Source organism: Sphaeramia orbicularis, chromosome 1 (genome assembly GCF_902148855.1).
Source record: "Sphaeramia orbicularis chromosome 1, fSphaOr1.1, whole genome shotgun sequence".
Taxonomy (NCBI): Eukaryota; Metazoa; Chordata; class Actinopteri; order Kurtiformes; family Apogonidae; genus Sphaeramia; species Sphaeramia orbicularis.
In genome coordinates this window covers 2,146,696-2,173,436 of record NC_043957.1, presented here as the reverse complement: position 1 = coordinate 2,173,436, position 26,741 = coordinate 2,146,696, and the positions used below count along the sequence as shown (strand labels likewise).

The 26,741-nt window shown below is 34.3% G+C and overlaps 1 protein-coding gene across 1 annotated transcript in view; it reads left to right on the top strand.

Moving 5' to 3' along the window:
* tenm3 (teneurin transmembrane protein 3) overlaps positions 1 to 26,741 on the top strand; it is a 776,142-nt gene that overhangs the window by 625,511 nt on the left and 123,890 nt on the right. Inside the window, exons 30-31 of the mRNA XM_030128911.1 lie at positions 20,932 to 21,003; positions 26,215 to 26,392. Of these exons, the coding sequence (XP_029984771.1) occupies positions 20,932 to 21,003; positions 26,215 to 26,392 (250 nt within the window). The remainder of the gene's footprint in view (positions 1 to 20,931; positions 21,004 to 26,214; positions 26,393 to 26,741) is intronic.

The following is a 26,741-nucleotide window of genomic DNA, read 5'->3' as shown; positions in this document are numbered from 1 at the left end:
ATTGGTTGGTTTTATAATGGAGAAAGACATGAAAACCATATTTGTCACAATATAACCACTGGAAATAAAAGCCAAAGGGTCTTACAGTCTTCCATATATCGTCGGCTTCCTGATAAAACCTGTAAGTGACATTTTTGGTTGGGAATAAAAACCTGCTATCTCCCCTATTATACCTTCAAATTTCAGTCTCTTGTGAAAGTTGTTTCCATTCCATCATAAGCACCAACATTAAGGGAACAGATTTGTTTGTCATATTTCACAGTTTCCTGTTATATAAACAGTTTTTTGTTTCTCCTGTAAAATTTGCACATAGCAGGTTTTATCAGGAAGCTGACAATGTTCTACAGTTAAGGCTGAATCTTCATCAAATCCCATGTTTCATTAAATATAGAGCATTTATCCTGTGCAGTGTGATTTTGGCCTGAGGGATTGGCTCAGACTTGTCCACTTGAACAGAATGTTTGTGTGTCTCTGTTACCGACGTAAAATAACTGACAGGTATGTGGAGACTGTGGCATTTCTTATTAAAGGTCAGCTAATCAGAGCCGCTCGTCTTCTCCAGCCTTAACTTGTTCAGACAGTCCAAGTGTGAGATGAGATTTCTGCGAGGGATTTGGCATCTCGCAGAAGGCGTTGGTTTTGTATTGTCTGTGTCTGTATGACTATGTTTAAATGTCCAGGGGTTTGGTGCGTTTGCGTCCAAGGAGATTTGACTGACTTTTATGCAAGGTTCTATGTTTATGTTTATGCATTTGGCAGACGCTTTTTTCCAACGCAACTTACAGGGGAAAACTAATCAAATCACTCAATCAATCAAATTTGATTTATATAGCCCCAGATCACAACAAAAAAGTTATCTCATGACACTTTACCAGACTCTAATCCAATTTACAGAAACCTAACAGAATCCTCCAGGAGCAAACACTTGTGACTGGTGACAGTGGAAGGAAAAACTTCCCTTTAGCAGCAGAAACCTGGAGCAGAGCCAGACTCCTGGAGGATGGACGACTGACAGGACCAGCTGGGGTTAAAGAGAGAGAGTCAAGAAAGAGAGAGCAATAGAGATAGAGACTGGGGGAGAAGGGGGGAGTAGGGGGAGACACATGGAGGCAGTTGAGGATAAGTGAGTGATGATGATGAAGACAGGAGAGAGGCAGGACCACCGCAGCAGGTCCAGAGATAATCCTGGGAAAATCTGTGGTAAGCCTGGGAAAAACTTTATTAAAATATTTCAAATGGAATGTCTGCCAGTGCTAGGACAGGAGGTGCTCCTGGAGGAGCTGGGTCTGCAGGAGCTTCTTGAAGATAGGCAGGGATGCCTCTGTTCTTGTAGTACTCAGTAGAACGTTCCACCAACGTGGAACGACCCATGAAAAGAGCCTGGATTGTCTTGTACAAGGTCTGGGGACCACCAGACAACATTCTAATAGTTTTGGATTTTTCATCACAGTTAGTTTTAATTAGTTTTTAGAGCAGGTTTGCTAGTTTTTATTAGTTTGGGGTTTTTTTGTTTTTTTTTTCTGAATGCTTAGTTTTAGTTTATTTCAGTTTTAGTATTAGTTTTTTCGTATAGTTTATCTTCCTCACCATCCTATTCAAAGAAATTAGTGAGGTTACCCTGGACACTTTATTTGGGGGTGGGGTTAGGGCGGCTCTGACTGAGCACACACACAAACATATGGACAGGACCATGGATACATTCCCTAGAGCAGGCTGGGGGGGTAATGCAGGTGGGGGTGTGATCCATACACAACGTCACTTACGTGAAAATGAAAATGAAACTGAAACTTTCCATACTTTCACCGTCGGCCTCCTGACTTCTGTACCTCTGTTCTACCGCTGATCTGAGATGAAATTTCCACATGTTCTATCCTTTATCAACATTGACAAAGACGAAAACGAAGGGAATTTTATCCGTAATTTTCATATGTTTTAGTTAGTTTTGTAAGCACACAATACAGTTTCAGTTAGTTATCTTTTTTTTTCTTTTAATTCGAGTTTTTATTTATTTCAGTTAATGAAAATGTTTTTTCAATTTTAGTTTTCGTCATTTCATTTGTTTTCGTTAACGATAATAACCTTGCTTTTATGTGAAAAGCTCATGTCTTTTATCTCTGAGTGTGAAGTTGTTGCTTTGCAGAAGATTTGTTTTAGGTTTATATGAGATTTTTTGCGGGATTATCAGTCCACGATGGTGTGTTGATGTTAACCCATAAAGACCTAAAAATCCACCAGAGACCCAAATCCTTTATTGATATAAAAAGTTAAATACCTGCTGATCCACTAATCCTATCAATACGTGTCAATAATCGGTTTAAAATGCAGTTTGTCTTCTTTTCATGGTCATCAGATATGACCCATTTGGTTTGTAGTGAACATGAAAACACTGTCATCTTTTATGGTTGTGGAAGAAATTATTAAACCATCAAAAGTCATGAAAAACAATGTTTATGCAATCCAGTCCTAACTCCTGTGTGTGTCATGTGACTGAAACAGACAGAAAAAAAACATGGAATAAGTAAAAGCACTGGTTTTGTCAGAACAATGACACAGATACTGGTGGAAGAACTGAAGTGATTTTGGTTTTTATCCAGAAAACATGTTAAATGGATAGATATCAGCTCTGAAATTAAACTACTATGAACTATTTGTGTTGTTATCATTATATGTGTTGCTTTAGGCCTTATTCAAGATTCAAGAGCCTTTGTCAGTTTGTCATTCAAACATGCAAGATGAAGAATGATTGTGATGCACAGGATCGACACTAGTCACTTTTCCAGTGGACATACGCACAAAACTTTACCGATATTTACTAAATGTTGAAAAAACAGAAGTATGTTACGTTGGTTTTCCATTAAATCACAAATGCACTGATTTGTTTTATTTATTATTGCGAAATGTCATGAGAAGTCATTCCATAAACATGGTGACAGACATAAACATCTGTTGTTTCGAATCTAGAATGCTTGTTATCCCTCTGTCCCGTACAAAATTCAAAAATGATTCGGTTTCCCGGTGTGTCCACACATACTGCGCTGAGTTTGTTTTCAAACTCTTCTTCTCTTGTTTTAACATCCATCAACATCTTCATTTTTTTATTCACATGACTCTAGGTGCTTTAAAAGGTCTTTCCAGTGCAGTTTTGCATGATATGCCAGTTTCGCTATGCCCAAAAAAACACGTCTTCCAAGACCAAGAAGTTTTCATCGAAAAGGAGAGTTTTGGCAAAATTGTCATTTCCATTTGGCAAATTTTTATGCACAAGTTATATTCGCGCAATTTGATGATCAATGTAAAAGTGACTAGTGAAGCATACATTTAAAAAGAACCACACACATTTAAATAGAAAAACATGCATTCAAGATGGAGGAACAACCAAAGCAAAGTGCAAATAGAAATAATAATAAATAAATGAACACAGAGGAGGAGAAAGGACTGGGACCTGAACATATGTTTGCATGTTGTATTGGAATAAAACTGGCTGAATATTGCACTGAATGGAAAAATGTATACTTTCGGAGTCTGTAAATGTAAGACTCACTTAGATCCACGCGTAGACACAGACAGTGTTACCAGTGCATAGGGGACATCAGACTGACATTTTGCCGAGGTTTTAGGAGCTGTGTGGGTTCACGATGTTCTCCCACAGTGAAAGAGTTGAGCGAATGGGTGGAGATCCTCCTGAGTTTTTCAATAAAAACTGTAATTACGCCAATTTTGGACTATTATTACCGTACATGTGTGAAAAATACAGAAAAGCTAAACCAGATGACATCCAAAAAGCTTAAAAGTGAAATTTGCTGAGCCAACTATGTTATTTATTTGGTTTTGATGCTTTCCACATTCTACATGAATTTGGCGTGGGTGCAGCCCAGAATGGTTTGGGTGCTGTGACTAAGGCTTATAATGGTAGTGAAAACCAACATTAAGGAAAACCAAGCATGAACAGACTTTAACCAGAACCAACAACAACACACCCACTGAACTCCGTCTGGCCCTGAAAGTCCATGAGTCATTACAACAACAGGGGAACAGATCAGAATAAATCCACGGGACAACATGTACTGGCGGTGGTTACCCGATGACAGAGGCTGAACTCCGAACAAGAGCCTCTTGTTTCCCGGTGATGGAGGTCAACCTTCAGTGTCGTGTCACGCTCCAGGGACGTCGACAGGTGGGCGGTGGGGCTGGGGCGGTACACCTGTCAAACAGTAGTGCTGTTATCCTAAGGCCGGCTCAGGTGGACGGAAACCTCCTGTGGAGCAGGAGGACGAAAGCTCACTGGGATTTCAGCGTGAACGTAGACGATAGGAGCTCATGGTCCTTCTGACTTTATGGATTCTCAGAGAAGTCACTGCAGAGATAAATGGTTTAATTAAGGGATCGTCAGTGTGGAGAGCAAGGTTCTAATAGTTTTGGATTTTTCATTCGAGTTTAGTTTTATTTAGTTTGGACTTTTTTTTCTCTAATTCAGTTCGTTTTAATTAGTTTTTACAGCAGGTTTGATAGTTTTTATTAGTTTGCGTTATTTTCTAAATGCTTAGTTTTAGTTTAGTTGTAGTTTAGTTTTAGTTTAGTTGAAGTTTAGTTGTAGTTCAGTTGTAGTTCAGTTGTAGTTCAGTTGTAGTTCAGTGGTCTCTTTTCTCTTCTTCTCTGTGGTCGTATTCACATAAATCCCAGACAGGACTCTGCTGCTTTAGTCTCCATGTTTCCAGGTAGAGTGGGGACCAGAAGACGACTGGAAACCACAAGCGAACACAAGTGACGGACCCTTAAATATCATATGGTGCCAGCAGATAAAGTTCCTTGAGGGAAATAAATCGATTTCATATCAATCCGACATTGACAAAGACGAAAACGAAGGGAATTTTATCCATAATTTTTATCCGTTTTAGTTAGTTTTGGAAACACACAATACAGTTTCGGTTAGTTATCGTTTTTTTTCCTGTAATTATAGTTTTTATTTATTTCAGTTAACGAAAATGTTTTTACAATTCTAGTTTTCCTCATTTCGTTAGTTTTCGTTAACGATAATAACCTTGGTGGAGAGAGTTAAAACGGTTTACACCAGGGCTGGCAAACTCATTTTGGTTCAGTTCCACATTCAGTCCGATTTGATCTCAAGCAGGCCAGAACCAGTAAAATAATGACTGAATAACCTATAAATAATGACAAATCCAAGTTTTTCTTTTTTTAGTACAAAAAAAACCCCAATTAAATTATGAAAATATTTACATTTTACAAAAAAGATGTGAAAAACCTGAAAAAAGAGAAATTTCATTTGAAAAATTAGTGCAATTTTAACACTATTCTGCCTGGACTTATTATTTCTACATGTACATTTACACACAGTGTTCCATAAACATTTGGGAAGAGGCAGAATATTGAGAAAATTTTGGAGTTTGGAACTACAATTTGAACAATTTCTACAATATTCCATCTGTTTTTTCACAAAGAAAATTTGTGGTTGTCATTATTTCTGGTTTATTGTGTTGTTATTCTGACTGTAGATCACATGGGTCTGTATGTGGAACCTGAACCAATAGGATTTGGACAACCTGGGCCGTTCAGGTTCATTTTTGCACTTTCATCCCAGATTGGAACCTTTGGCGGGCCAGATTTGGCCCCAGAGCCACATGTTTGACACCCCTGGTTTACAGAATCAGTCCAGTTTAACCCACAAAGACCCAAACATCCACCAGCGACCAAAATCATTTACTGATATAAAAACTTAACCCTATAACGCCAAATGTATTATATTTGATACATGAGTTTTGAAGCCCTCTACATGATCAGTGAGATATTTTTTTTTCTTGAAAAACCTGATGTATACAATTAGATACATGCAATACACAGATAATCCACCAGGGGGGAGGAGTTCATTCACCACAGGCCTTTAGTAACACTACAAGACTGTCAGGAGGCAGAACTTTGCCACTTCTGTAAAGGAATTACCAATTTGATAAACATGTTAGTGTTATATTATGTTTTTGTTTGTTCAGAAACAATAGTATTTCAGCATTGAGACCTGATGTATCAAATATGATACAATATCAAAACTCAAACATGGAAAATGATATTTGAAAACAAAATGGACCAGTAAAGGCCCCGGTTTCAAAGAACTGAAATTTTCTGTCAGTGATTTAATGGTTCAGGCTTTACAGGGTTAAATACCTGCTGATCCACTAATCTGATCAATCCATGTAAATAATTGGTGTAAAATGCAGTTTTTCATCTTTTCGTGGTCATCAGATATGACCCATTTGGCCCATAGTTACCATGGAAACACTGTCATCTTCTCCAACATTGATTCTCCAGTCAAACCCATGGAGTTGGATCAATGACAGTGGATGGACACACTGGGGTTATGTTCAATTATTGATCAATTTTACTGAAAACGCCACATTTTCTCCAGTTTTCTCTATTTCTAATATAATAACCTTCAACTTTTATCTGAGCTTTTATGAACATCTACATGATTATGAAATAAATATAGGAAAATAACTGATTTTGACATAAAAATGCAACATACAGATCAGAATAGTAGAATAAATGGCAAGAAATCACTTCAGAAAAATAAAAAAAATTCTGCCACAAAAGTAACACTGGGTTTTTATTAGTTAAAAAATTTTCAGTTTTACAGTCACATACATGTATAATCCAACAGGTACCAAAATATCCGCCTATGTTTGTCTTTAATTAGCAATATCTTAAGCTAAATAAACCACATTTTCTTCAATAAAAGTACTTGTTAGATTTACAGATGGCTCACAAATTGAAGTAATGGACAGATGTAATCACTAAAGGAGTTTCCATTATACACAAAAATATGTTCCCATGAGTGTTGCATTTGAAGTTAATATGCTTTAAACCATAACTAAAAGGCCACGCTAATGGATTTTCTGATAAAGAAAAGGAACAGACGGATCCATTCATCTAATAATAAAAAGTATAAACCTACACTGTAAAAACAAAATCCTGTTGTTTTTACGGAAAAAAACTGTCAGCTGTGGTTTCCAGAAAAATACTGTAAAAAACACATCCAACTGTAAACATATTTACAGAGTAACATGTAGATTTAACATTTAAACATGTAGATTTAACAGTTTAAACATGTAGATTTAACAGTTTAAACATGTAGATTTAACAGTTTAAACATGTAGATTTAACATTTAAACATGTAGATTTAACAGTTTAAACATGTAGATTTAACAGTTTAAACATGTAGATTTAACAGTTTAAACATGTAGATTTAACATTTAAACATGTAGATTTAACATTTTAAACATGTAGATTTAACAGTTTAAACATGTAGATTTAACATTTAAACATGTAGATTTAACATTTTAAACATGTAGATTTAACAGTTTAAACATGTAGATTTAACATTTAAACATGTAGATTTAACATTTAAACATGTAGATTTAACAGTTTAAACATGTAGATTTAACAGTTTAAACATGTAGATTTAACATTTAAACATGTAGATTTAACAGTTTAAACATGTAGATTTAACAGTTTAAACATGTAGATTTAACAGTTTAAACATGTAGATTTAACATTTAAACATGTAGATTTAACATTTTAAACATGTAGATTTAACAGTTTAAACATGTAGATTTAACATTTAAACATGTAGATTTAACAGTTTAAACATGTAGATTTAACATTTTAAACATGTAGATTTAACAGTTTAAACATGTAGATTTAACATTTAAACATGTAGATTTAACAGTTTAAACATGTAGATTTAACATTTTAAACATGTAGATTTAACATTTAAACATGTAGATTTAACAGTTTAAACGTGTAGATTTAACAGTTTAAACACGTAGATTTAACATTTAAACATGTAGATTTAACAGTTTAAACATGTAGATTTAACAGTTTAAACATGTAGATTTAACATTTAAACATGTAGATTTAACAGTTTAAACATGTAGATTTAACAGTTTAAACACGTAGATTTAACATTTAAACATGTAGATTTAACATTTTAAACATGTAGATTTAACAGTTTAAACATGTAGATTTAACATTTAAACATGTAGATTTAACATTTTAAACATGTAGATTTAACAGTTTAAACATGTAGATTTAACATTTAAACATGTAGATTTAACATTTTAAACATGTAGATTTAACAGTTTAAACATGTAGATTTAACATTTAAACATGTAGATTTAACATTTAAACATGTAGATTTAACAGTTTAAACATGTAGATTTAACAGTTTAAACATGTAGATTTAACAGTTTAAACATGTAGATTTAACATTTAAACATGTAGATTTAACAGTTTAAACATGTAGATTTAACAGTTTAAACATGTAGATTTAACATTTAAACATGTAGATTTAACAGTTTAAACATGTAGATTTAACAGTTTAAACATGTAGATTTAACAGTTTAAACATGTAGATTTAACATTTAAACATGTAGATTTAACATTTTAAACATGTAGATTTAACAGTTTAAACATGTAGATTTAACATTTAAACATGTAGATTTAACAGTTTAAACATGTAGATTTAACATTTTAAACATGTAGATTTAACATTTAAACATGTAGATTTAACAGTTTAAACATGTAGATTTAACAGTTTAAACACGTAGATTTAACATTTAAACATGTAGATTTAACAGTTTAAACATGTAGATTTAACAGTTTAAACATGTAGATTTAACATTTAAACATGTAGATTTAACAGTTTAAACATGTAGATTTAACAGTTTAAACATGTAGATTTAACATTTTAAACATGTAGATTTAACATTTAAACATGTAGATTTAACAGTTTAAACATGTAGATTTAACAGTTTAAACATGTAGATTTAACATTTAAACATGTAGATTTAACAGTTTAAACATGTAGATTTAACAGTTTAAACATGTAGATTTAACATTTAAACATGTAGATTTAACAGTTTAAACATGTAGATTTAACATTTAAACATGTAGATTTAACAGTTTAAACATGTAGATTTAACAGTTTAAACATGTAGATTTAACATTTAAACATGTAGATTTAACAGTTTAAACATGTAGATTTAACAGTTTAAACATGTAGATTTAACAGTTTAAACATGTAGATTTAACATTTAAACATGTAGATTTAACAGTTTAAACATGTAGGTTTAACAGTTTAAACATGTAGATTTAACAGTTTAAACATGTAGGTTTAACAGTTTAAACATGTAGATTTAACATTTAAACATGTAGATTTAACATTTAAACATGTAGATTTAACAGTTTAAACATGTAGATTTAACATTTAAACATGTAGATTTAACAGTTTAAACATGTAGATTTAACAGTTTAAACATGTAGATTTAACACTTTAAACATGTAGATTTAACACTTTAAACATGTAGATTTAACAGTTTAAACATGTAGATTTAACATTTAAACATGTAGATTTAACAGTTTAAACATGTAGATTTAACAGTTTAAACATGTAGATTTAACATTTAAACATGTAGATTTAACAGTTTAAACATGTAGATTTAACATTTTAAACATGTAGATTTAACATTTTAAACATGTAGATTTAACATTTTAAACATGTAGATTTAACAGTTTAAACATGTAGATTTAACAGTTTAAACATGTAGATTTAACAGTTTAAACATGTAGATTTAACAGTTTAAACATGTAGATTTAACATTTAAACATGTAGATTTAACAGTTTAAACATGTAGATTTAACAGTTTAAACATGTAGATTTAACACTTTAAACATGTAGATTTAACACTTTAAACATGTAGATTTAACAGTTTAAACATGTAGATTTAACATTTAAACATGTAGATTTAACAGTTTAAACATGTAGATTTAACAGTTTAAACATGTAGATTTAACATTTAAACATGTAGATTTAACAGTTTAAACGTGTAGATGTAACAGTTTAAACGTGTAGATTTAACATTTTAAACATGTAGATTTAACATTTTAAACGTGTAGATTGAACAGTGGATTTAACTGGTAAATGGAGCGTACTTGTTCAGCTCATTTTCTCCTCCTTCATGGTGTCCACAGCTCTTTCCAAATCCACCAGGTCCAACTGGGACCAGTTTAGGGTTCAGTGTCTTCCATGGACACTTGGACATATGGACAGACAGAGCCAGGATTGGAACCACCAACCCTTTGGTTATTGGACGAGCCGCTCTACCAACCCATTCATTTACACATTTAAAATGGTACATTGGTAAATGTTTACTTTTTCATAAGTTTTTTATTAAAAAAAAAAAACAAAAATGCCATTATTTCAACATTATGGTCTTTGCAGTTTAAACGGCACCACATTGTTTTTCAATGTACAGTTTTATTTTCTAAAAACAATAGAAATCCATCATTTCTTCGGACTAATCTGCTTTTGTTCACATACTCTTCCTGTAAAAACTACAACTGTATTTGATTTAATCGTTAACACAAAAATCTTTTCAAATAAAAACTTTGCTTTCTATTGTCACTTACAGTTTTTTTATGTCGCAATTTAACAACTTTTTGATGTTAATTCTACAGTCATTTTTTACAGTGTAAGATTTAACCTAACTGTAACCTTAAAATAACTCTTATCCCTAAAATGTAGTCATTCATGGTAAGGAGACGCCGTTCCGTCCTCATTAAAGGCTCTAGAAACGATTTACAGCCACACATTTTAATGCTGGATCTGCACGTCCAAATACATGCAGTATGTGTGAGAACTCCGCATCGCCCTGTCTTTTAACACAGCGGGAGTATTCGATGTTCTCTGTTTCTGTGCTACTTTGCTTTCCATATCTCTCTCTGTTCTCTCTCTTCACCCTACACCTCTCTCTCTCCAGTGGGTGAAGTCATGGGCTGCGTGGACCGGCGCTCAGCATGGGTGGAACCCCGCTGCTTTGGCCTCTGTTGATCAATCAACACCTACTAATGGAGGGAGAGATGAAAGAGAGAGAGGAGGATAGAGAGAAGGAGATGGAGAGAGATTTAAAGATAGGCCGACTGGAAGGGGAGCCGCTGATACGGGAGTGTGAATGCCCATAGCAACATGTCATACGGGGATTAAAGAACTTTGAAACAGAGCGTCTTCACGGCCAAAAAGTTCCTGTTTGGTTTAGAATGGTAGTCTTATTATACAGAGATAAAAGGTAACTCCAAAAATGGTTTGTGAGTCGTGTTGTGCAAGTTACTTCCAAACTGTAATCCATTACAGACTTTAAAGTAATTAGTTACTTTACAACAGGGGTGTCAAATTCATTTGAGTTCAGTTCCACATTCAGCCCAGTATGATCTGCAGTGGGCCGGACCAGTCAAATAAGAACAGTGGAAAAAGTAAAATTACATTATGATCAGGTTTACATCTACAATATTTCCTTAAAAATCTGAATAACTTGAACAACTTGAAATGTCTTAAGAAAAACAACCGCAATTTTCCAATATTCTGCCTCGGTTTATCAGTTTATCATTTACACATGTGCATTACAACTTACATTACAATGAAAAATACACTAAACATTTAGTAACAGGTAGAATATTAGTTACTTCACCTAAGACATTTCAGGATGTTCATATTATTTATTTATTAGGGACAGTGCATATTAAAGAACATCTACAACAACTGCAGCTGTAAATATGCCAGATTGTAGCAGCAGTGCTCATTTCCATCTGTAGTCCCTAGGCAGGTGACAAGAAAGACAGTTGACAAAAAGGCCAAATACTGTAAAAGACATCATAAACAGACAGTAGACAGAAATGCAAAACATCCTAAAAACACACAGAACACAGTGTGGACGACCTGCTGATGGTCCCAGGCTTGGTTTTCCTTCATCCAATGTTTAAGTTGTTCAGGTTATTCACATTTTTCACAAAAGGAGAGTTTGTTAATATAAATATTTTCATGTAATTTTACTTTTTTACGCTAAAACAAAGATAAAATCTGTAGTTGTCATTATTTATAGGTTATTGTTTGAATATTTTACTGGTCTGACCTAATTGACTTCGTATTACTCTGTATGTGGAACCTGAATTAAAATGATTTCCACACTACTGATTGATAATATCTTCAGTGTAAATTTTGCATTTCATAAATTCCTCCTGTGGGCCAGATTGGACCCTTTGGTGGGCCGGATTTGGCCCCCGGGCCGCATGTTTGACACCTGTGCCTTACAATATTACTGTCTCAGAATTATAATGCATTACATGATTCCTGTGTTACTTTAGAGTTACACACAGACTGTTGTCATACCCCCCCCCATGCAAGAGATGGGAGAGCCTTGGGATGCATACATTTGCGACCCGAAGTCCATGTGGACGGATAGCTCAGGAAGTAACGCCACGGTCTACGATGTTTGAATCCCAGCAGGAACGCTTGCATTTCTTTCAACATTTTCCATCAGGGTGTCAAACTCATTTTAGTTCAAGGGCCACATTCAGCCCAATTTGACCTCCAGTGGGCCAGACCAATAAAATAACAGCATAACAGCCTCTAAATAATGACGTCTCCAAATTATTTAGTGCAAAAAGTAACATTAAATGATGAATCTTCTTCTATGCAAAACAAAAAAGATGTGAATAACTGGAAAAAACTGAAATTTCTGAAGAAAAATAAGTACAATTTGAACATTTAAAGTTGCACCTATTTTTCTTTAGACATTCCCAGTTGTTCATATTCGTTCATGTTATTGACATTTTATTGTTAAAGGATATCAGAATTGAATGTTCTTTGCAATAAATCAAAGAGAAAACATTGGTGTTGCCATTATTTACAGGCATAATATCATATGATTTTTCTCACATTAAACCAAGAAGAACATTTGGAGTCATTATTTCTAGGTTATTATGCTGTTATTTTTGAGTTTGATGCCCTTGACTGTTAACATCTTCAGGGTAATTTTTGCACTTTGTAAATTCATCTGACGGGCCAGATTGGATCCTTTGAGTGGGGACCAGAAGACGACTGGAAACCATAAGTGACAGACCATTAAATATCATATGGTGCCGCTAGCTAAAATTGCTTGAGGGAAATAAATTGATTTTATATCAATCCAACAAAGATGAAAACGAAGGGAATTTTATCCAGAATTTTTATCTGTTTGTGTTAGTTTTGTAAACACACAATACAGTTTCAGTTATGTTTTTTTTCTTGTAATCATAGTTTTTATTTATTTCAGTTAAGGAAACTGTTTTTACAATTCTAGTTTTCATCATTTCATTAGTTTTCATTGACGACAATAACCTTGGTAACAAAAAGGTCCAATGTGGTGCATTTATGGGGATTTTTTTTGTACTAAATTTGCACTTCTCTTGCCTGTAAATAATACATATGGCACAGTTAACCCTTTCATGTATGAATTATGAGACCCTTAATCAAGATTTTTTTTTTCCTGAGTGTTTTTATTCCTCTTTAGGCATGAGAAAAACATGCCTAAAGAAAGTTTTCTTCCAAACCTGTTTTTCATGGAGCTGCAAAAATGTCCGCTCAGCTGGACACCATGCGTTTAATTTTTGAAGCAAATAAACAAGTATTTACTGATATATTGTGTGAAAACTATGAATTAAAACCACTTTTAACGCTTATTTTAGGTAATTAATTTCTCAGACAGGGGTAGTTGTTTACTTGCTTTACTGGTTTGTCTGATAAATGAATTATCTACAATAATTATATGTGGAAGACGGTATGAACCTTTAGCAGACATTTTTAATGCTGCTAATCTAATGTTTCCTCACATTTTAACACTCTAATGCCAGTCATTCCTCACTTTGTGGAGATAATAAGCAAAAAAAACCCAACTTTTTGCAAAAACTGTTAATAAGGTTCAAGGTTACTTTATTTGTACCCGTAGGTAGATTTGTTTTGCAGTCGAGGTGATTGCTTTGGTATTACAACAAGACATACATTGAACATGTAAGACAGGTACTTGATCAAACAAAAAGACAGGACAAGGCAAAAAGTGCTCAGTGTTCCACCATTCATCAGTACAGCAGCATGGATAAGGAAAAGAATAAAAGAAATACGATCAAATAAATAAAAACAAGATCCAATAAAACACAATAAAAACCAGAAAAGATAAAAACAATCCGGCATAAAAACCAGGAGAAGAACATAAAATTTAAAAATTTGAAGTCACAATAATAATAAATAGAGCAAAGAAATAGGATAAATAACTAAAATAAGTAAATAAAGTGCAATGTCACTGTTTCTTCTTGAGCTCAGTGACGGCGACAGGAACAAAACTGTTTTTATAAACGCTGTGTCCTGCACCTGGAACTAAAAACCTCCAATGTCCAGAGGAAAGGAGCTGGAATTCACCTCATAAAGGATGGGAGTCATTATTCAGAACTGATGGAACCGTCCTCCGGACCTGTTTAGTGGACAGGGAGGCGGGACAAGACTGGGACTGACCAATCAGGCAACTGGACCATCTGACTATTGGATTCAGTGAGTTTCTCTGCAACTGAAGTTACAGATTAACAACAATAACAAGCAACTGACTTACACTTAAACATGTCAGTGTAGATCAGGTTTATCTAGAACAGCAAAGGTACTGGAATGGTCTGAATGTCAGTCTATTATTATGGGATGGTGCATAAGTGTCCACTGTGTTGGCTGATCTGGAACTAAAACAACAAAACCATGAATATACAAGAGAACAGCTGGAGGAGAACTGTCCACTGGAGTGACCACTGGAGTGACCAGTGTGCATGAAAGGGTTAATGTTGTAAACATGACCAGTGCTGGTACACGTTACAGAGTCATGCCTGAATGAAAGAACCAGACCCACAGTTGGATTAGTTCTAATCCTACATAAATGATCCTGAACACAGTGTATGACAGTGGTTAGAACACACCCCCTTCCTCAGCCCTCTGTTCCATCTGCCTCCATGCAGAGCTTCACACCCACAGTGTGTTACTGCCTGCCCTACTTTCTACGATGCCTTTGTCATTGATGTGCTATCAGTGTGATTTCATTCAACATAAATGTAGTCAGTTAGAAGAGTGAAGAGTTCAAGCTGGCACATGGTTTTCATTGGGAACAGACTGTGCACCAGAATACTGGCTTCAGTCTGAGATGAACTCAGACGTTTTCCTCACTTTCAAACTACACTGAATGGTGTCAGTTTTGTACAATATTGCAAAATAGGATGTCAGTGTGACTAATTAGGCGATTCATTTGTTGTACGTATCTTACGTTAAATGGAAGCTGAGTGTGACTTTGACTCGTTCTAAAATGTGGGCTGGACATCATACATGAACCAAAATGGAGAAGAAGAGGAAATGTAATGTTATCAGTTGTCTGCTTAATCTTTACCTTACAAAGTTGTTTTGCTTGAAGAGTCTTTTTATTTTTGCAAGTCTAAGTAATATTCTGAGTAATATTCCTGTATAATAGTAATATTCTGTTTATTTTAGAAGTACAGTCAGTGTCAGGTTTGGTTCGTGTGTGTGTGGTTTAGATGAACTCACACCTGTCTGTGCTGAACTCAGAGCAGAGGTCAGATTCCACCTAAAAAATCTAATTTTACAGCTTTAGAAAGTAGTTGTGGTAAAGAGCATAGAGCAGAAAAACCAGAATACGAACTAAGGGGATTTTTTGTGGTCCAGAAATGCTAGCCTAACAGTGCAGGTGTTAAGCAAAAGCTGTGCACATGCAAAAGCATGAGCTGTTCTTAGAATTAGCTTCTGGAGTGACTGACATGTTCTGCCCAGTAAATACCATTAATCAATAATAAGCAGACGACCAATGATGTCATTGAATAATGGGAGTGTCCAACAGTCACTAAAGACTATAAAAAGGAATAAAGGAAACTCTTTCTTTCGGGGGCTTTTTCTTTTTCTCTCTGTGACAAAATGTGTGTTTGATGTTAGATTCTTTTGTAACTTTTTAAGCAATAAATTAAGCTATTGTTTTAACTTTTTAAAACCTCAAACCTTCTTTTTTAGTGAGTTCTTCATTTCTTGAGCCTACTATAAAAACATAAAAGGCCTGAAAACACCAAAAAAATTCTAAAATCCGATTTGAAAAATGTATATAATTTAGTGCATAAATAACACACAGATGCTTAACGAACCTTTTCAAAGACTTTAAAAGTGAATATTGGTTCCAAATATTAGGTATAGAAATGGTAAATGGTAATGAATTGAAACTATCTTCAAATATTTGACATAAAAGCAGATCTTTACATAGGCGTTTTCTCTGGAAAAGTGCAGTAATCAAACACGGTTATCATGAGAATTAGAATTTAAACGGTAATACTAACTGTCTGCAATTTTACCGTGGGTTATCGTTATACCGGTAATCGTTACATCCCTATTTCAGACAGTGATGATATTCACTGTGTCTGAATCAGAAAATGCTCTATTCAGACAAAGGCCTAATTTGGAATATTTAAATTATCAAACTCTGAATAATATAGAATACTGTTGTGCATGTCTACATAGTCACTGTCTATTCTCACCACAAGCTGTTTTCCCCATAAATGAAAACTAGGCATCGTATTCTGTTTTATAAATGACATGCAGCTGTGTTCCAAACTGTAAACACGGACGCCAAAATCCAAATCAACAGGTAATGTGCCCGCCAAGCGCTGGAGTGGAAACCAATGTGTTGTCAGTGTAATAAAACTAAGATCTCAGTGTGTGTAAGGCTGTAAAATGTTACCGTCAGAGCATCAGATGTATAAAGTGCAAATGGAGCACAAACAGGCTTTTAGTGCCAGCGCTGAATACATTATGTGACATTATAGATGGGCATGTTAAAGGCTGTGACAGTCACAGGAGATCACAGCCGACCATTTTATAGCCGTCATGACACACTGACAGCGCAAACAGTTTCCTCAAAGCAAACATTTTACTGTCCAGAACATGAGGAGTTTCAAATATTAACCCAAGATCAGGTGAGATGAAAAGAGACGTCATTAAATTCACTTTTCCAGGAAAGATTTGTAACATCAGTGTGAGTGTTGTCGAAGTTTAACCGTCGGTTCGATCACGGTTCAACTCTAGGTAACGACCGACACAAATAGACACAAACACACACTTACACACAGTAAATGTGAACAGCAGCGGCTAAATGCAGCAGTTAGCACTTTAGCTACAACTGGAACAAATAAACATGGACTCTGGAAATTGCTATTAGTTGCTGTTGGAGGTACATTTGGAATAAATGCTATGTGACCACATTTAGACACAATAAGCTGAAGCTGAGGTTGAAATGTGAACTGGGCCCCTGGGTTTAGCAGGTGTACATGAGATAGGTTATTATTCTGTTCATATGAAAATGGAGAAGTGCAACAGTCACTGAATGAAGAAATAAAAACATGTAAATCTAAAACATGGAAACACATCGAACCAGGAAGTATTTTATATAAACAAAAGGCATGGCACCAAGTCCATCTTATTAGTATTTTCAGGATTAATCTATTAATTCTTTATATGTACAATTAAGATGCTGAAATCACTTTCAGCAATCATCTGAGTAGATAGATAGATAGATAGATGAATAGAATCTGTCGTTTTTTTGTTTGTTTATTTATTATTTTGAATTTGCATTAAAACCAAAGAACAAAAGGATTATATAAAAGAACATCCAACATTTGAAAAGGAGGAGGTGGAAGTTTCCTTTATAATCTCCCACCCCCTTAGCCCATCCTTCTGCCTACCCTAAATTCCTCCACAAAACATACAAAAAATCTTATGCCAATAAAAGCGTCTTGTTCATAAGGTCTGTGTGTGGATATTAAACTAGGATTGGACTTTTACTACAATGGAGGCATAAAGTCACATCAGAGGCACCATTTAACAAATCAACATGCATGGTTTTTAAAAGAGAGAGAGAGAGGGAGGAGTGGTTGAAAAGCTAAAAATGGAACAAAATAAGCAAAAAAAATGGAACAAAAATAAACACAAAAAAGCAAGAAAATGAACTAAATAATAAATAAAATGAATAGAAATGGAAAAAACTATGGAAATAAAATGTCAGTTTGACAAATAATCAACCAAATGAATAAAAATGGCAAAGATAAGCAACAAAATGAGCTAAAAAAAAAAAAAAAAAATAGAATGAGGAACAAAATGGACATGAAAATACGTAAAGACAAAAAAAAGAACAAAGACAAAAAATGAACAAAATCTGACAAAAAAGAACAATATAGGCATGAAAAATATAGATAGATAGATGGATAGATGGATGGATGTAAAAAAAAAAATTCTTAGTCCACCCTTTGTTTTCTTCAATTTCTTGTTCATTTTAATGCCTGGTCCAACTAAAGGTCCATTTGTTTGGACAAATATAATGATAACAACAAAAATGTCTCATAGTAGTTTAATTTCACAGCTGATATCTATCCATTTAACATGTTTTCTTGATAAAAACCAAAATCCCTTCAGTTCTTCCATCAGTATCTGTGTCATTGTTCTGACAAAAACAGTGTTTTTATTCATTCCATGTTTTCTTTTGTCTGTTTTAGTCACATGACACACACAGGAGTTAGGACTGGATTACAGAACCATTGTTTTTGATGAGTTCTGATGGTCTAATAATTTTTTCAGCGACTGTATATGTATATTTTTATATTTAGAACCCTTTTTTTTTCTTTTTGTTGTATTGGTAATTTCTCTCCCGCTGTTTTGTTTTTTTTTTTTCATTTACTTGAATGGAGCAACTGTACCACTTTTAGGCATTCCATGTTTTCTTTTCCCTGTGTTTTAGTCACATGATACACACAGGAGTAGATAGATAGATAGATAGATAGATAGATAGATAGATAGATAGATAGATGTGTAGGATGTTTTCCAAGATGGCGTCAGTTTGAATAATTCAGTTCACCACAGGAGGTTCCTCTTTGATGTCTCACTTTGAAGAACGGGTCCATCCCTCTCTTTTCCTCTCATTCACATAAACCCCCCACTCCTCCACCTCTGTTTTCCCCCTCTTTACAATGTTTTTAGAGGCTAAATATCCACATGTGTATATGCTGTTTGGATGCAGGTCTGAGTGTGTGTCAGTCACATGTGTGTGTTTGTGTGTTTCATCAGCTCCTCTTCATCAACATTATCTTTCAGATTTAGATCAAAGTGATTCCTCCGAGCTTCCGACACACACTTACACACAGACTGTGTACGTCCAGCACTCACACTGTTGTTTATTAGTTAGTCCAGTTAATTATTGAACAAGGCGACACACAAACAGAGCAGCAGGTATGAGGATAATACACAGTGTAATGGAATGGAATGGAAAACATGCACATAGACAACACTGACGACTGATTGGTTTGGGGTTACATTTTTGGGGCGGGGGGTTAATTGCACCGACATTCCTCAGTTACTGTTTAACATATTGTGCTTTAAGTGATGTGAGATGAAACAAGCATTCGAGTCTGTTTTCAGGCCGAAAATAAAAAAAAGGGGTAATGACGTTGTAGAAGCCAGTACTGTAATAACAACTGATAATGTCATAACGGCCAATAACAAAATTAATTTGCCATTTTTAAAAAGTAATAGGCCAATAATGTAATAAAAGTCCTGAACTGATGATGTAATAACTTTTGGCCAATAACATTATGACTTATTATGTTATTGGCTCAGTTATTACATTTGCAAAGATGTTTTTTTTTTCTTACCAGGCCAATAACATAATAACCAGTCAATAAGTTATAACATTATTGGCCAAAAGTTATTACATTATCGGTTCAGGACTTTTATTATGTTGTTGGCCAGATATTACGTTATTGGCTTATTACATTTTAAAAATGGCAAATTTATCACGTTATTGGCTGTTATTACATTATTGGCTTCTACATATGTTCATGATTGACAGCTGTAATAACCAATGGCAGTTTAGATTCAGTCAAATGTGACTCTGCGGCTCTTGAAAATGAAAGTGAAGCAAATATAGTCTTTTGATATTATTTTTCTTATTATTATTATTGTTGTTGTTGTTACTATTAATCTGAGGTAAGTAGAATAAAAGATAAAAATGAACAAAATATGAACGGATGTGAATTTACAATATTAACAGTATGTGACGGTCTGTGTATGATATTAACAATATTAACAGTATTTACAGTCGTGGAAAAAATTATTAGACCATCAGAAGTCCTCAAAAACAATGGTTCTGCAATCCAGTCCTAACTCCTGTGTGTGTCATGTGACTAAAACAGACAGAAAAGAAAACATGGAATGAATAAAAACACTGTTTTTGTCAGTACAATGACACAGATATTGATGGAAGAACTGAAGGGATTTTGGTTTTTATCAAAAAACATGTTAAATGCATAGATATCAGCTGTGAAATTAAACTACTATGAGCTGTTTGTGTTGTCATTATATTTGTCCAAACAAATGGACCTGTTTTTGTACCAGTCATTAAAATGAACAAGAAATTGAAGAAAACAAGGGGTGGTCTAATCATTTTCTCCATATCTGTATATATATGAAACAATATGAATATCCATGAACCCAAGTCTATTTAAAAATAGTGCATTTATATTTTGATAAATATCAAATAAATAGTGTTGTTATTGCAGAACAGAAAATTATTGCATGACTAACTGCACATAATTTCACAGCTGCAAGTAGTTTCTAATATTTCTCAGATATTTACTTCAAATTTAACACAATGCAGTGAAAAGTAAACATTTTTTAGACTTACAGGTAATGGTAATTTACCTCCGAAGGCCAAGTTTTTGACTCTGCAAGGCCCTGATGATGAAAAAGAAATGTTTTTATGAATGGAAATGTAAGAACTGGGAAACATATAAACATAATACCCCATCAGAGTGAACTGTAATGATGAGATTTGTAATAAAAGGACGATATCAGAGACATTTCTTGGTGAATGACAGCTGTGGTAATAAAAGCTCACCTCTGACACATGTTCCCAGTCACAACAGTCTGGTTATGTTTCATCTTTGTTTTCAGCTCTGATTTTTCTCTCTTCTTTCCACCAGGTATCCTGTACAAGGGCAACGGAGAGAACATTTTCATATCCCATCAGCCACCTGTCATCAGCAGCATTATGGGTAAGGACACTTTCAGAAGTAATGGGCTTGTTTGAGTTTGGTAGAGCTGCGTGACTGATTTTACCATCCTCTGAAATCCCGCGGGGCCCCGAGGATGAGACTTTCTTGTTTTAAAAGAAAGTATGTGATGGAAAAGTTCTGCTAAAGACCAGACGCTTTTCAGAGAGAGAGGTTTTCATCTCGGATTTGTCTCTTGTACTTTCAGAGCTGTGGGTTTTTCCTTGGTTTGGTCCAGTGTTTAGTCATGTTAGTAAAGTCTTTCTCAAATGGGGGTACTTTGAAGAAGCCCAGGGAGTACTAGAATTTTTGGGGGAAAAAGTCATCGTATACTGAATACAAATTAAATGAGAATTAATGCTGAAATATAAAAGACAATAAATACATTCATATAATACAACTGACACTCCTACTTTTACTGTCATAAACATTTCTATTTTACATAATTCAAGATGAGCTTGAGTAAGTAATTGTGTTTTTGTTGATGAAAGGTTCTTTTATGAATTAACCCTTTCATGTACTGTGGTCACTACAGTGGACAACTATTCTCCAGCTGTTCTCTTGTATATTCCTGGATTTTGTTGTTTCAGTTCCATACCAACCAACACAGTGGACACTTATGCATCATCCCATACACTACAATTCATACCATTACTGTAACTTTACATTATTGCTCTTGATAAACCTGATCTGCAGTAACATATTTGAGTGTAAATCAATTGCTAATTGTTATTAGACTGTAAAGAACAATTTCTTTTAAAACAAAAAGTTGTTGGGTTTTTTTGCATATTATCTGAGTGAGTAATAGCTCGTATTGTAGTATGTTAAAATGTGAGAAAACATCAAACAATTATTTCATAGTTTTCACACAGTATGACAGTGAATGCATGTTTCTTTGCTTCAAAAATTAAATGAATGATGTCCAGCTGGGTGGATATTTTTGTAACTCCATGAGAAGTATGTTCATAAAAATATTTCAATCACTTTTTATTTCATGCCTGAAGAGGAATAAAAACAATATGGGGAAAAAAAATCTCGATGAAGGTTCTCATAATTCGTGCATGAAAGGGTTAATGACCAATGAATTTATCTTTCTTATCAATGAAAGAGGGCACTTTTCAGTTTATACTTTACACACAAAGTTTTGTTATTTTTAATATATTAAAGTTAAATATATGCTGTTTCTTTACCAAGTTTTGAAAATAAAAACAGACACCTTTGACACAGGAACAAATTCTGAATTTTTTGAATCAAAAACGCTGTAGCGATAATTTGGGACTCTTGGCTAAAAATCTATATTTCAGGGGTACTCCACTGTAACAAGTTTGAGAATCACTGTGTTAATAGATCATTGTCATGTTTCCTGAGAAGATAAAAAAAAAAAAAATCCAACATTTAAAGTCATTTTATGTCTTCGTCTCTCTGTCTAGTTCAGGTTTTCGAGGAATCAAGTGCAGCCTTTTTCAGTGAAGTTCAGTTTTTAGAGTGCAGTGATAAATCCGTCCACGCTGCACTTGTTAACAGAGAACTGCCAAGCACTGATAAAGAACTGACCTCATGAAGGCTTCAGGATCTTACTGACACAATCTCCTGGATTTAGAGCCAGTTCCCGCGTCGAACTGTGCTGTGGGAGCCGTCCCACAAAAGCAGACGTAAAGCTCCGTGACACACGACAAATGAATGACATGAACGTGAGTTTTGAGGGGCAGCGTTGGCCGTTTAGTACCAGGAGGTAGTGGCTGTTCACTGGGGGTTCCTTTGTCCAGCTCGTGTGAATTTCCATTTTTCTAGAAGTACTGTTCTGTTTTGAGTTAGACAACAAATTGTTAACCTCATAGTATAATTGCCTAAGTCGTACACTATATAGACAAAAGTATTTGGACATACCATTCTTCTAGCTTGTAGACTAATACTACTAAAATGGAAAGATAAACACCCTCCAACATTCAAATCTTGGTTTCTAGATCTTTTACATCATTTAACATTGGAAAAAATCAGATATTCCATAAGAGGATGTGCCAATAAGTTTTTCAGTACCTGGCAACCTGTTCTGAATCACACAAAAAAGGTAGCTCCCTCACTTATTCCACAATAGTCTTATTAAGTCTGTGACTAATATCTGTATTCCTTATTTATTTATTATTTTTATTGTCAATTATCTTGTTTTTGTTTTTGTTTTTTTTGGTGCAACGGGGTGAGAATGTTCGTGGGTTTGGGTTTAAAAACAAAAAAAAGAACAATAACTGTATTACATATTTTCTGTGACTTGATATGTAATAAAAAAAAACACTTTAAACAGTAAAAGTATTTGGACATGCTGAGTTCAGGTGTTTCTTTTCTAACAGGGGTCTGGGATGCAAAACAATAATGACTAATGTCAGAATATAGTTTTATATTGGGAAAAATATCATATTGATTCTTAATATAGATGTTTATATCACAAATCCTCATGAACAGGACATCTTACAACTGTAGACATGATGTGTCCCAATATTTTTGTCCATATATTTTATAAACTGTTATATTTCAACTTGTTTTAGTTATGTGATATTATTGTTTCCTAATGCTTTGGTTACTTTTATTCACTGTGCTTTAATCTTCTGTACAGCACTTTGGTCCCCTGTGGTTGTTTTAAAGTGCTTTATAAATAAAATTGGATTGGATGAACATCAACATTTCCTTAAAGTTTAATGGGAGATTTTTCTGTCTCAGTGAGATGTGAAGAAAGTAGATGGATAGTTGTGAAAGAACATTATTATTTACAGTCAGAGCATGAAAAAGTGTTTTACTAATTTAGAGGAAGAACATTTAAAATCAGAATCATAGATTAAAAAAAAAAAAAAAAATCAGTGTTGAGAGAAATTAAGTCAAAACCATCTCTGAGGCATGTTGGAAACAAAGATAGCAATTTAAACCAAAGTAACCAATGCTATGATATTTATCCCATAATATAAAACTCTATTCTGACATTAGTCATTATTGTTTTCTATCCCAGACCCCTGTTAGAAAAGAAACACGTGAACTCAACGTGTCCACATACTTCTGTCCATATAGTGCATGACTAGCCTCATATGCTAACAGGCTAACGAAATGTATCTGATCCTGAAATTACGTGTGAAGTTTTTCAATCCAAATCACTCATGTTTTAATGTTTCTGCTCCATTTTACTGGTGCAGATTTTGAAGTTTTAGTTGATTTTCAGTCCATTACATACTGTAATAGAAGTACTTCATATACTGATGGAAGTTTAGTAGAAAGTACACATTATATTCTGGATGTTTCTAGTACTAAGTTGTGTCAAACCATGAATCTATAAAAAGTCAACTTTCTGTGACTTAAAAGAAAAGTCCAGAAAAGCCCTGTTTTCCGCTTTGTGAGAATGCGTTCTTCAGCTAATCCAAAGGGTTTTAAGAGTTTAATTATCCTAAGAAGTCAGAGAAATTTCTCAACCTATAAAGGAACAATTAATCCGGTTTATCACATACTGTCAAAATCAACACATTTGGTAATTTGGAAAGGTTTCCACCGAACAGCAGGGGCATGAGGAACCGTAATCTGAAAAGTAACTAAAGCTGTTGGAGTAAAAAGTTCAACATTTCCCTCTGAGATAGAAGTAAGTCGCTTATAATGGAAATAAGAGATAGACTGATTAATCTGAGGTCCACAGTGGCGTCTCTGTTGTAAATACAGGCTTTGAAGGAAAATAACACAAAAGCCAACGGATAAAAATTGCTCCCGCTGAGATTTTATTGAATAGTGGCTTTCATTTCTATGTTTTGTGTTTAGATTTAGGTCCGATTTAGTTCACCTTTTTAATAAAGGAGTTAATTTTGGATGTATATTGTGTTTTCATTGTGATTTTTTGCCTTTTAAAATTCACTATGACTTGATCTCTAATGGAAATGTATTATTTATTATTATTATTATTATTATTATTATTATTATTATTATTATTATTTACAATTGCCTATTACTTATATATCATTGTTATGACTACTGTTACTTTTATCACTTTAACTTTTACCCTGTGATTATTTAACTATTTATACACATACATATTGTGCATATTACAATATTATAACATAATAAGCTATTAATTATTATTATTACTTCTACTTTATTATTACCACCTTGCTACTTGTTGTTTCTTCTAGTACTTTCCAGTGTGCAATTGCACTTTTCCACTGCTGCTTATTTTATAGTTATTGTTTTATATTTTCTTGTAGTATTTCTTTTGTCTAGATTTGGTGTTTGTGCTGCTATAGGAACCTTAATTTCCTGAGGGCTCTGCCCAAAGGATCAGTAAAGTTTAATCTAATCTAAATTAATCTAATCGACTCAAGTGTAGTACAGTCACAGAAAAAATTCTTAGACCACCCCTTGTTTTCTTCAGTTTCTTGTCCATTTTAATGGCTGGTCCAACTAAAGGTCCATTTGTTTGGACAAATATAATGATAACAACAAAAATGTCTCATAGTAGTTTAATTTCACAGCTGATATCTATCCATTTAACATGTTTTCTGGATAAAAACCAAAATCCCTTCAGTTCTTCCATCAGTATCTGTGGCATTGTTCTGACAAAAACTGCTTTTATTCATTCCATTTTTTCTTTTCTCTGTTTTAGTCACATGACACACACAGGAGTTAGGACTGGATTGCAGAACCGTCGTTTTTAATGACTTTTAATGGTCTAATACAGGGCTGTCGAACTCATTTTAGTTCAGTTCCACATTCAGCCAAATTTGATCTCAAGTGGGCTGGACCAGTAAAAATAATAATAGTGGAAAAAAAGTCAAATTACATCATGATCAGGTTTATATCTACAAAGTTTCCTCAAAAATCTGAATTACAAGAAACACTTGAATCGTCTTAAGAAAAAAAGTGCAATTTTTAACAATATTCTGCTTCGGTTTATCAGTTTATTATTTACACAGGTGCATTATAATTGCACAAAACATTTAGTAACAGACAGAATATTGTTCAAATTGGATTTATTTTTCTTAAGACATTTCCGATTAGTTCACATTTGTTCAGGTTATTCACATTTTTTGTAAAAGTATAGTTTGGTAATGTCAACATTTTCATGTTCTTTTTTTTGTCACCAAAAAAACAAGAGAAAATTTGTTGTTGTCATTAATGACGTCTGTGCTGACACAACTCAAACCAGATATTACCCTTATTAAAAATGAACATCACTCCTTCTTCCTGTCGCAGGAAACGGGCGTCGCCGCAGCATCTCGTGCCCCAGCTGTAACGGGCAGGCGGAGGGCAACAAGCTGCTGGCGCCCCTGGCCCTGGCCTGTGGAGCAGATGGAAGCATCTTTGTGGGAGACTTCAACTACATCAGGAGAATCTTCCCCTCCGGGAATGTGACCAGTGTCATGGAGCTTAGGTAAGAGAAGAGGAAGACGAGGACCAAGGGGATTGTTTCTCCTGCTCCTCCACAGATTGGAGGCTAATCCCCAGGATACTTTCTGAGTATCATGGAGATAAAGTATCAGTCAGAGTAGCTGGTGGTCTGACGAGTCTCAGATTCCAGTCTGGTATCTGAATGGATCGGTGTTTGGTGTGAGCTGTGTGGCCGTCTCCAGTCTGCTGCTCAGCCCCACATCACAAGTCCTGGATCTGTTTGAAACGGGCTTTGAAGACCGAGTCCCTCTGTCTGAGATGTACAGCCAGATTGGACTCTGTGCCTCTACACTAATAAACATTTCAGTACTCACTCTTCAGACAAAGTGCTA